General features: G+C 36.8%; 1 protein-coding gene across 5 annotated transcripts in view; it reads right to left on the reverse strand.

The window, feature by feature from the left end:
- RPS6KB1 (ribosomal protein S6 kinase B1) overlaps positions 1 to 12,952 on the reverse strand; it is a 40,891-nt gene that overhangs the window by 26,734 nt on the left and 1,205 nt on the right. For all 5 annotated transcript variants that reach the window (XM_025281174.3, XM_006065445.4, XM_006065441.4 and 2 more), the window contains exons 2-4: positions 6,398 to 6,447; positions 5,276 to 5,396; positions 3,663 to 3,731 (exon numbers count right to left, since the gene is read on the reverse strand). In XM_025281174.3, coding sequence (XP_025136959.1) covers positions 3,663 to 3,731; positions 5,276 to 5,396; positions 6,398 to 6,447 — 240 coding nt within the window. The remainder of the gene's footprint in view (positions 1 to 3,662; positions 3,732 to 5,275; positions 5,397 to 6,397; positions 6,448 to 12,952) is intronic.

Below are 12,952 nucleotides of genomic sequence, written 5' to 3' on the forward strand. Positions count from 1 at the left end.
CTGGTTTATGATTTTATCTTTAAGGTTAGAAAGAGGTAAATTTTTACCACATACTCAGGCCAAGAGGGTTAGTACTCTCTGCTTCCAGGGATAACAAAATCAAAAGAAGAAACTCAAAGGGAGAACACAGGTATCTTTACCTAGGGATTTAGGAATTAAAACTTTGGACCTAACCCTAGCTTGTTTTCAGGAACAGCAAGGAAAGAATGAGACAGTGAGTGATTCTCTAGCCAGGCTTAGGGAAAGAAAAACCACACAGTGAGAACGCATGGTAACTAAGCAAAAGAAGAGGCAAAGCAAGTTAGGTCTTCAATGCCTGGGCACAAAAAGGAAGCCTGACAAATGGCAGCAGTTAAGTCTATGGACTTCCCAATATATTAATCCACACCCGCTTACCATCAGCAGGGGGAAAAAAAAAAAAACCTCTTCTTTCCATTAAAGATATCTGTGCCAGACACTTAAGATATAATTATGACTAATTTTGCTCAGCCCTGATTATCAGGCGTTCATAAACAACATACCAAAAGGAATGGATTATTCTAAGAAACCTGACCAGTACTTCTTTCAACATTGCAAGAACAAGTATTATTTATACTGTCTCCAATTTTAGACTTAAAATACTTTATAGATAAAAAAATCCATAATCTCAAATGATTCCAATGGGAAAGCCAGAGAGCAGATTAATTCTGGCTTACTGATGCAGAAACTGAAGTTGAAAATACCTAAACTGCTTCTTTAAGACAATCACCAATAAAGCTGTGGTCACAGTATTTGTTTCTCAGTTTTTAAATTAGGAAGTCATTTGTGCTGCTTAAGTAAAAATCAGGAAAATAGGATGATATATAAACACTGTATTTTTTTTTTAATTGTCTTAATATAGTTTCCTACTAAGACACTATTAAGACAGTGAGATCTTTTCAGAAATCAATCCCAAACCAAAAGAACAAGAAACCAAACATACACAATCCAAGGTTAATAAAACAAAGAAACACATGTAACTCTGCATCTCAAAAGGTGAAAACAGAGGGGGATAAAGCAGTTGTATGAGCAAACCTAAACGCCTGCAAAGAGGCGTAACTCAAAAAACGTTCAATCCATCTATAAAGCCCTGAACAGTTAGTGTTAGTCACTCAGTTCTGTCTGACTCTTTGTGACCCTACCAGTCTCCTCTATCCATGGAATTTTCTAGGCAAGAATACTGGGAGTGGGTAGCCATTCCCTTCTTCAGAGGATTTTCGGGACCCAGGGATTGAATCTGGGTCTCCTGCACTGCAGGCAGATTCTTTACCATCTGACCCACCAGATAAAGCCCTAGCAGTGTTCAAAAATTAAAAGTAAAAATAAAAGGAAAGAAAAGGAAAACAATATGGAATCATTAAGGACTATAAAAGGCAGAAGGTGGAGGGCTGAAAACAGGAGGATTATCTCCAAGTCTCTGTAAGAACAGATAGATCAGCAAGATTCCCAAATCTATAGTAACCAGCCAGGAACTACCATTTGGAGAGATGTAGTCTCCAGAAAAAAAAAAAAAAAAAAAGAGTGAAGGACCAGATACAGAGTAGAGTGCTGAAGTAAAAACTTGACTTCGATACTCAGCCATAATAAAGACCAAAACAATGCTATCTGCAGCAACATGGATGGACCTAGATATTACCATATTTAAGCAAAGTAAGTCAGAAAGAGAAAGACAAAATGCCATATATCAGTTACATAAACTAAAATACAACAAATACAGCTATCTACAAAACAGAAATAGACACACAAAGCAAATACACTCGTGGCTGGGGATGGGGAAGGTAGAGGCAAGGTTTGGGAGTTTGGGATTAGCAGATGCAAACTAGTACACAGAGGCTGGATAAACAGCAAAGACCTACCGCATAGCATAGGGAACTATAATAAATGTCACGTGATAAACCATAATGGATGAAAAAGAACATGCATGTGTAAGTGAATCGCTTTGCTGTGCAGCAGAAATGAATATAACATTGTAAAGCAACTATACATCAATAAAGTTAAAAACAAAACAAACGTGATTTCAGTAAAAATCTGACGTTGAAAGATGAGATCTCCATCTCCTGTCTGTCATCCAGCCCCAGAATGCTTTTTCTAGGCAAAATAATAGAGGATCTTTCCCAGCATGAATTGATCCATATCAGAAAAAAGACCTTTAGACGCCGACGTTTAGAAGTTCTTAGTCAACTGCCAGCTAATCTCGTGACTGCACACTGGAGAAGGCTGCACATACACAGCTTCTACCAGCTTCTCAGAGTTCCACTCTTCAAGGACACCAGACACGTAAAGAAGGCCCTAACATGGCAACAAAACACTAAATCAAAGTCAAAGAAAATAGCAACTTAGAAAAGAGACACGCCCATCAGACAAAAGAATATTTCAAAGAATTTATAATTAAAATGTCTCAGAGGAATAAAAGAAGATACTGTACTCACAAAATAGATAGGTATAAAAAGAAAAAAAACAACAAAAAGAGCTTTGGGGAATTACAAATATGATAGTTTTAAAAAATAAGTAAGGGAATTCCTTGGCGGTCCAGGGACTAAGACTCTGCACTTGCACTGCCAGGGGCCTGGACTGGACCCCTGGTCGGGCAGCTGTTAATGAAATCCCACAAGCCATGCAGCAAAGCCAAATAAATACACTAAATTTTAAAAATGATTAGAAAATAAATTTCTAGAAAAACCTCAGAAAGTAAACAAAAGATAAAGAAATGGACAAGTGAAAAGGAAGAAAAACAGATGATCAGTCTAGGAGGTCCAACACCCAAGTAAACGCAATTCTAAGAGAAGAAAACAACCAGGGGAAAATTATCAAAGAGATCATAAAAGAAAATTCCCTGGAGCTAAAAGACGAAAACTTTTAAGACTGAAACAGTAAAAATAAATAATAAGAATCAAAGCAAGACACATCACTGCCAAAATTTGGAATATCAAATTCCCCTTCTTTCAGTTTCTCAGGAAATCACCAGTAAATGGTCACCAAAGCAAGGGAACAGGACACAAACTAAGAAAAAGGAAAATCTGGGATCCAAGAAACAAAGGATCCAACACTGACGGAGGCAGGAGGATTTTAAGGACTGCAGTGAAGGGGAAGTCCAGTAATGACATCAATGCCAAGAGAAAGATCAGCACAGGTGAGAAGAGGGGACAGAAGGCTCCTCTGGGATGGCTCTAGGAAAATAAACAGGACTAGTCACTTATCTAATAAGTGTGCTCATACACTGGCCTGAAAAGTGTTTTACAGAGTTGATGGGAGGTTTGAGAAGGCAACAGTAGATCGAAAGAAAATGATGCCAGATGAGGATGGGAAAAAGGAAGAAAGGAATAAAAAGGAATAAAACAGGAAGTCAATCTGTAATTCTAAACCTACTGAATTAAGTCACAGCAGAACATGCTTATTACTTAGAAATACAGAGACCAGAACAAAGGGCTAAAGAGTTAACCTCAGAGGAGAAATGAAACAATCTCCTCTGCACCCTCACCAAGTAACCAAGCAGAATAAAACAGGAGTAAGAATGATAAACTGTACCCCAATCCAAGAGGACTTATAATTGTGGTAGAAATAACAATTTTTAACTGAGAATTTTAGACCAAAATATCAATTTTATAGCAATTAAGAACATAGTTGAGGGGGAGGAGAGAAATCACCTTTTTAAGCACCTTCATGGCAAATATTTTCCCGGTATTTGCTCCTGTTACTTTTCGTACTTGAAAAACCTGGATGAAAAATAAAAGTGTGTGTTATTAAAAGCTAAACTATGTTAAGTCACAGTCCCTTAATTCCTAAGTATACGAAGCAAATGATACAGCAGTCTATATTCTTACAGAAACTAGCACCATCAAGGACTGTGTACAAAAATGATGAGCTAAAAGAGCCAGACTACATTCAAGATTTAGTAGTGTGCTTAATCACTCAGTCGTGTCCGATTCTTTGCGACCCCATGGACTGTAACCCACCTGGCTTCTCTGTCCTTGGGGATTCTCCAGGCAAGAATACTGGAATGGGCTGCCATGCTCTCCTCCAGGGGATCTTACCAACCCAGGGCTCCCACATTGCAGGCAAATTCTTTACCATCTGAGCCACCAGAGAAGCCCAAGAAAACCGGGGTGGGTAGCGTGTCCCTTTAGGGGATCTTCACTTCCCAGGGATCGAACTGGGTTCTCCTGCATTGCAGGAGGATTCTTGACCAGCTGAGCTACCTAGGAAGTCCTTAGTAGTGAAAACTGTCATACAACACAGAACCTTCCTGTTTATTCTGCTGACATCTGGTGGCAAAAGTGGTCATTACCATCTAATAACAAGCACACTGTTATAAAACAAGCACTCCATGTTACTTTATAAAATCCAAGTTTGCATAGAAAAGACTATAATGTTTCCTAAACACACAGAAATTATAAAATAGCTCAAATTTTCAGAGATGCTTCACATATAACTATTTAATATTTGACAGGAATTACTTAAGCCTTAAAATGATTAGCCATAATATTCTCTCATGCAACAGCTAAAATATGAGATTCACAGTGCATGTGCTATACATTCACGATGATTAAAACATACGAGAATGTGTCCTAAAGCCTAAGAATAAACTACAAATGCCATGTTTTGCAAAAATGAACACTACACAATAGCATAAATAGTTCTCAAGCTTAATCTTAAGTACTAACATGTTACCCATACTCTGTCTTTTGAAAAAGAATGGCAAACAGAATGTCCAAATTTTCTTGAACAGAACACTCAAAGGTGAGCTCTTAAATTAGAAAGCTTCTGGCAAAACTATGAAACCAAAGATGTTCTTCATTTTTCTTCTCCTCTTTTAAATTCGTCAACTTCCCTAACTCTATTGCTCTGAATACTGCAAGTCAAAGAAAATCAATTTAGATTAAGGTCTCAGTAACTGATACCAATCTAATGTGCCATGCCTCTTGAAAGTAAGGAGTAGTTTGTTTTTTAAAAGAATACCTATAGTCGGTACCATTTAGCAAAAGGAAGGAATGAATCCTCTAATAACAGATACTCCCTAGCCCAGCTGCCTATTTATTTATTCCACAAATATTGACTGAGTACCCACAAAGTGCCAGGCTTTTATGTGAATGGTGGTAAGAGGAGGAGAGCTTCTATACATTGCTCAAATAATACCAGGGTAAATGATCCTGTCCTTTGCTGAGAGCTTACAAAGACTGAAGAAGACAGCTGGAAACGGTGTAAACATTAATCTACCTGAGACAGACAAAGACAGCTCTCATTTCAAAATACTTCCTACCTTTCCATAGCCCCCTTTACCAAGTACTCGAAGGAGCTCAAAACATTCTGGTCTGATTTTTTCTGGCCCTCTGTTCACACTAGTTTCTGAGATTTCAAATTTCTCACAATGTTCCATGCCACTGGGGAGAAAAACAAAACCAAAAGTAAATTTGTGAGAAGTTAAATTACCTTCAGCATATTGTTAGAATGAGAATTATACTCCAATTAAGTAAAAGGAAAAAAGTACATGATAGCAAATTTAGTATCTGTGCTCTAAGTTAATGATTCGATGACATGGTAGGTCAAGATTAGGGTGGCTTGAGAACTGTCTGCTGATCTGCTTGTTTACAGAATGTGCTACTGATTATTGATTTTCATAAGCATCAAGTACTCCCAAACTAAGATGAATTAGAACAAGTTTATTAAGCTGACAAAGGAAAAAAGTCTTCTAGTTATTCAAATTTAGTTTATTCAAAATGTCTAAGGTTAGATATTATCCAACTGTACTTGGCAACATCAGCAGAAAATCTAAGCCCTTTCTAAAAGTACCCAATTAGTTCAAGTTTTCAGCTAAAAATTCTTGTTAATAAATTATAACCATGCATCTTTCCATGTATACTTAATTTAAAGGTTCCAAAAAGGGTGGCAATTTATCTGTCATTTAAATGCTTTCTATGAGTGATCTTAGTTTCCCCACAATCCAAGGCTTTTTACCTGAAGGTGGGATACACCTTATTCAACTATGAAGCTTTCCCCAGAATGACACAAGAATGCACAACTCTCTGTTTAGATAACGCATTACAAGCAAAACAAGAGGCATTTGATTTGGGGAGCATTTCTAAAATTTTTATTGTTCAGTAGGAAAATGTAGTTCTCCATATTAAACTAATAAAAATCTTTTAAACACTCAGACTCATAATCAGAATACTCCGAATTTTAATAATCTTCTTCTCAAAATCCATACATGATCTCAAAACCCCAGATATGTTTTCATATTGGTGCCAAGCTCAATAAACCAAGTCTCTGTATGACTATATATTTAAGAATAGGTTATTAAAATCACATGATGGCTGTAAACTGGAGCTGATATAACCTAAATTAAAAAAAGACAGCACAGTGAAACCTTTTCAAATATACTTACAGTTCATATGGTCCAACTCCCCCATGGTCCATGCTTTCATTTAACTGACCCTGAAAAATATGTTAAAGTTTTAAAAATAAATAATCCCATAAACAAGAAATTTAAAAATTTAATGCTTCACCCCATTACGGAAGGAGAATGAATGAAAGAAATCAGCTTACAAATTCTCTATACTTTATTAACAGGTAAATGTGGTGATGAACAAAGTAAAGCATATAAACAATATTGGGGGGATTTCACTTTTAATTTTATGTGACAACTAAGCTATAGATACTACTCATCAATGATCTACAAACAAAACCGGGTGATTTCTCCTTCAAAAATTACATGTATTCAAAGTATGTATTCTGTATTTTATTAAACTAAAGGTACCGCATTCTGAGTTAATCAAATGACTTATAAAAAGTTATTTTGACATGCTTTTGATAAGACTAACATAATGCTAGAAACCTTATGTAACTGCAACCTAACCAAGCCTAAGGTAACCACAACCATTCCAAGATATTGTCATGAATGATACAGCTGATCAAAGCAAAACAGTTAAGCAACAGTCTCAAATTGTGTGGAGTCATACTGGCCAAACATTTATTCTGACCATAGTATAAATGAATGCAAAACTTAATTTAACCCTCTGTACAATAGCAAAATGAACAATTCAAAAATGAAATTAAGATAACTCCATTCACAGTGGCATCAATAGAATAAAATACTTAGAAATAAATTTAACAAAAGTACAAGGTTTCAATATTTAATAACTCCAAAAACATTGCTGAAAGAAATTTTAAAAGACCTAAATAAATCAAAAGACACTCCATGTTCATGGATCAGACAACTTAATATTCTTAAGATGGCGATACGAAACAAATTGGTTTACAGACTCAACTCAATCTTTTAAAAACACCTAGTCCCTTTCTTGCAGAAAGTGCCAAGCTTATCCTAAAATTCGCTCAGAAAATCAAGGGTGGGGGTGGGGTGAAAACAGTCTTGAAAAAGAACAAAGTTGGGGGACTTACATGTCCTGATTTCAAAATGTACTATGAAGCAACAGCAATTAATGCAGTGTGGTACTGGCATAAGGACAGAAATATAAATCAATGAAACAGAAATGAGAGCGCAGAATAAACCCTTCCATTTATGGTCAACTGATTTTTGACAAAGACGCTAAGAAAATTCAATGGGAGAGAGACTTGTTTCAATAAATGACAGTTCAGGACAATCGCATATCCACATATGAACATTTACTTTGGATCCTTACCTTCACACCATGCGTAAAAATGGGTCACAGACCTAAATGTAAGAACTAAAACTACAAACCATAAAATTTTTAGAAGAACTAGGAGAGAGTAAATCTTCACAATCCATAAAGTAAGAACATACAAAGAACTTCTATAACTCAATAATAAAAAAAAAAAGTAACCCACTTAAAAAAAAATAGGTTAGGATCTGAACAGGCATTTCCACAAAGAAGGTAAGTGGCCAAAAGTCACATGAAAGTACGTTCAGTATCATTAGCCCTTAGGGAAGTGCAAGCCAAAACTCTATGGAGATATCACTTCACATCAACTAGGATAGCTACAGCAGGATAGCTACAATTAAAAAGACAAAAAAAAAAAAAGTTTGGCAAGGATGCAGAGAAATTGTAACCCTTATAGACTGCTGGCAGCAATGTAAGATGGTATAACCACTTTGGAAAAGTTAGGCAGTTTCTTCAAAAATTAAACATAGACTTACCATATGATCCAGCAAATCTATTCCTTGGTATCTACCCAAGAGAAATGAAAATAACATGTTCCACAAAGACTCAGGCATAAATGTTCATAGCAGCATTATTTACAATAGCCCCCAAATGGAAACGACTCAGATGAACATCAACTAGTGAAATGATAAATGTCATTGACATTAACAGTGGAATACTATTTGGCTATAAAAAGGAATGAAACACTGATATATACTACAACAAAGATGATCCTTAAATCATCAACTTGAGTGAAAGAAGCCAAACACAAAAGGCCACATATTATATAAGCCCACTTATGGACGCTCCAGAAAGGCACATTTACAGGTATGGGAAACAGACTAGTGGCTGCTGAGGGCTGGGGATGGCAGTGAGGAGTTTCTGTTGAGGGCGACAGAAATGTGCTAAAACTAAATTCTGGTGATGGCTGTATGACTCTATAAATATACTAAAAGTCACGGAACTCTAAAATATAACCTGGCAGCAGAAACTCAGTTATTAGTATTATAAAATATAGCTTTAAAATGAGTATTCTTAAATACAGTCTGATTATGAACTCTCAATTTCTATCAAAGGCAGCAAAAAATTAGAAGTTTTAAAGTTTTTATTAAGAATTTTGGAATAATTCAATAAATATTTAGGTGAACTCATCTTTCTTCAAAGATACCAGTACACAGTCATGATACACAAAGGAAATGGACAGTATTTTTACACAATGAGTGGTCAAATGCACTCTCAAAACAAGTGTTTTAGTCAGAACTTGCCCACAGTGTGAACAACTCAGGATGAAGTCTAACACCAAGGATGTATGTCTCATGATTAGACCTAGGCAAACGGGGTGGGGGGGCGGGGGGAGGTGCGGTATCAAGGGAAAAAAATACTTGCAGTTTCAACTTGATACAGCTTCTTTTGTGTGGGAGGGGCAGGCAGAGGTGGTTATCATTAAAGGATTTTTTTGGGGGGTCTCTGGGGCTTCATACAATCACCTATGAAGACTTCACTTTAAAGACAAAAGGCTAACTTCTATAAAATTGGTATTATATAATTGTTTTATCTTTAATATTCACTTTACTTAATTCTAAATTAAAGACTACAGAGTAATTAACACTGAGCCATGACTTTGAAGCCACCTAGAAAGAAGCCACATGCCCTGCAGCTATGTTTCACTTCCGGAGTCAGCCAGGCCTGTCTTGCCACCTGCATCTGGGCTTAGAACTTCCTACCGTTACTTCTGGAGCACAAGCATTTTGAGGCACAATTTTTTTCTGCTACTCAATGGTATCTAGAAGTCCAACACCAGAAACACCAAGCTATTCTACAGGACATACTGACGGTTATCCTTCACAGGAAACTTTATTCAGATTTTTTTTTTTTCTGCCTTAAGCTTTATGACCATCTAATGTTTTTTTGTGTATGTGCCACTACGACTGACAAGGTAGAATTCTCCCCATTGTGGCTCAGGGGTGAAGAGTTCTCCTGCCAACGCCGGAGACGCATGTTCAATCCCTGGATTGGGAAGATCCCCTGGAGGAGAAAATGGCAACCCACTCCAGCATTTTTATCTGGAGATTTCCATGGATGCAGGAGCCAGGCAGGCTGCAGTTCATGGAGTCACAAAAGAGGTGGACGCAGGATTTAGTGACTAAACAATAAGGTACTATAGAAGGTAACTGTTTCAAACTAGCCCATCAGAATGACTATTTACAAAGTTTTAAATTAAAATTATAAATAAATTCAAGTTAATATGCCTTAAGTCCCAATTTTATAAAAATTTAAACTGTTTAAAAAGTTTTAAATAAATTGTTACAGAATGGGTGAAAAATATCCTTAATCTAAATATTCATTAAGTCATTTATCTACTTGCCTGCCTGTTCACAGATATTTCCTTATAAAATAAGGTTCAGTAATCTGGGGGAAAGAAGTAAATCTGGCCTCAAATACTGGCTATTTAAAAGTACATTACAGTAAGTATCTAATAAAATGCAAGATATTGAGATATTAATAATCATGAACATCTGAATACATACTATCTATATACCACTATTTTTCAAAACACTAAAAATTTTTAAAACTTTTTGTTCAATAAAAATCTACTAACCCAATCTGAAATTCGGCAGGAAGTCTCTATTTCAAATTTTGAACTAGCAGAGTAAAAATTCATGATATTTTTAAGTTGCATTAACAATTTTCTTTTACTCTTTTAACCTGTGTCCTCACAGAAAGCAGAGGTTTCCAACATTTTCATAATCTAATGAAAATTTCTAAAGGAAAACTATCCTTTAGTTTCAACTCTGTTCCCAAATTATATTATCACCAATGAAACAGAAAAACAAAAACCCTTTCAACCACTGGTTTTAATATAGTACTTAAAACTAATTCTCATCTTTTAGTCACTGAAAAATTAACTGCGCCATGTAAATACATCTATTTACTATAAATACATATATTCACTAATACAGATTCACTCAGTGTAACAACCTAAAAAGTAGGTATCTCCAGGACTTCCTTGGTGGTCCAGTGGTTAAGAATCTGCCTGCCAATGCAGGGGACACAAGTTCAATCCCTGGTCTGGGAAGATTCCACATGCTACAAGGCAACTAAGCCCACAGGCCACAACCACTAAAGCCCTTGTGCCTAGAGCCCGTGCTCCACAATGAAAGGAGCCACTGCACCGCAACTAAAGAGCAGCCCCTGCTTTCTGCAACTAGAGAAAGCCCGCACAGAGCAACAAAGACCCAGCACGGTCAAAAATTAAAAAATTAAAAAGCAGGGGGGGATGTATTTCTAAATAGGACCAACGACAAAGAGAAAAAAAGCAAGGAAGGAAAGAAACAAACTGCTGTTCTAAAAATGCAGTACCTCTAGTATAACTGCATTTATTATTATGTCTTTATGTATAGATGAGGGTAAACTTGAATGATTGGTTCCTTGGCAATCAGTTAACACTGACAAGCTCTATTTCCATAAACCAGCTAACTACATAATGTGCCAGGATATTTTGAGAGTACTTGATATACTCTATCTCATATACTCTTCATTTTATGGAGAAGAAAAAAGTCTTTTTTCTGAGTCTTTAGTCTGAGAGATTAAGCAATTTATTTGAGATCATGCAGTCAGTGAGCGTGGCTGGAAGGATCTGAATTCGCTCTGACACACCACAAACAGGTACATTATAAACAAGACTAGTGAATGCAGTGAAGAAGCTGTGCAATGAAGCTTACTGAATTGTGTCAGAAGATACTACCACTAGTTATCTCCGTGGTCTTGGGCAATCATATCCCTGGTTGATGCCTCAGTTTCCTTTCTGTAAAATGAGGATGTGAGGCTACTCTGATATGCACCAACGTTTTAAAAGCTTGTGTACTAAAGGATGGGGGCTTCCCCAGTGGCTCAGGCGTAGAGAGCCCGCCTACAATACAGGAGACACAGAAGACTCGGGTTAGATGCCTGGGTTGGGAAGACCCCTGTAGGAGGAAATTGGCAGATTTCTTGCCTGGGAATCCCGTGGACAGAGGAGCCTGGTGTACTACAGTCCATGGTGTCACGAAAAGTTGGATACGACTGAGCACCTGATGGATAGACACACTAAAGGATATAAATTCACAAACAGGATTCTAATTATATTATTAGAAATTCACAGTAGTCAGATTTCCTAAGAATCTAAATTTCTCTCATTTTTCAGAATTTTAAAATCTACAGAGAAACCTGGATGTCACTGAATCTCCTTGGGTGGCCAACCCAGTTCCACTCCAACTCTTTGCTTGTCCACCTTGCATCTCTTAGAATAACACACTCAAAAGAAACATTTTCAACTCCAAAAGCACTACTATGTTAGATATATTTTGCTGAAGCCTCTTCCTCAAAATCCTCTTTAATTACCTTTGTAATTAAAGCTCCTCTCCCTAGGATAGTAGTCATATTTCCTTCCCTTTCCTATTTCCACCAATTTCTCTGACCTCCTCTTCCACACCTGCTCAAAATCCTATTTGCCTATACCCAGCAGAACAAACATTCAAGAGGGGTCCTAGGTCACAGCAAGAATCTTAATATGGTATTTTACTTTCAGCTCATAATAAACCCAAGGTCTGGAAATTTTATCAGTTCAACTGGCGAAGATTTTATTGATATAAAGCACCCTTATCCTTTCCTCCCCTGCTTCACTCCCAAGCCACTGCCATATGGAGCCAATATAACTGATGAGAGTATGTTATATGTAATGAAAGTAATCCCATATTTGTTCCATTGAGAGGCTAACTGAAATTCCATATGCAAGCATACTAAAAAATATACATCAGGGATATCTCCCTAGCAGTTCAGTGGTTAGGATCTGGCACTTTCACTGCCAGAAACCTGTTCAATCCCTGGTTGAGGAAATAAAATTCCACTAGCTGTGCTGTGCAGCCACCAAAAAAAAAAAAGTATATATCTCAACACCCACCTTCCACACAGCCCACACTCCCTGATTTCAATTTAGACCCAACTGATAAGAAGAGCATTTCTGTTCTATAAAACCTATTTTCCTAAAGTATTTAACATATATAGCATCTTCTGTCAACAAGCAGGAAACAACTTACTTGCCAGAGGGAGGAGATAGGGTGGGAGAAAAAAAAAGGGAGGCCCCTTCTGTAGTTAGAGCAAATATCTGACTTAAGTCATAAACCCATGTACTCATCTAGACAATGGAATTTACAATCTAAATTATCATGAGGTTATCCCTGATGGTCATTTGCCCCAGAATCAGTGATTTAGCATGACAACACTATTTGTAAACGTCAGGTACAACTTGTGATTTTGCAATAAATTTATCTTGAATAAAGAAT

The sequence above is a fragment of the Bubalus bubalis genome, chromosome 3, assembly GCF_019923935.1.
Source record: "Bubalus bubalis isolate 160015118507 breed Murrah chromosome 3, NDDB_SH_1, whole genome shotgun sequence".
NCBI classification, from domain to species: domain Eukaryota; kingdom Metazoa; phylum Chordata; class Mammalia; order Artiodactyla; family Bovidae; genus Bubalus; species Bubalus bubalis.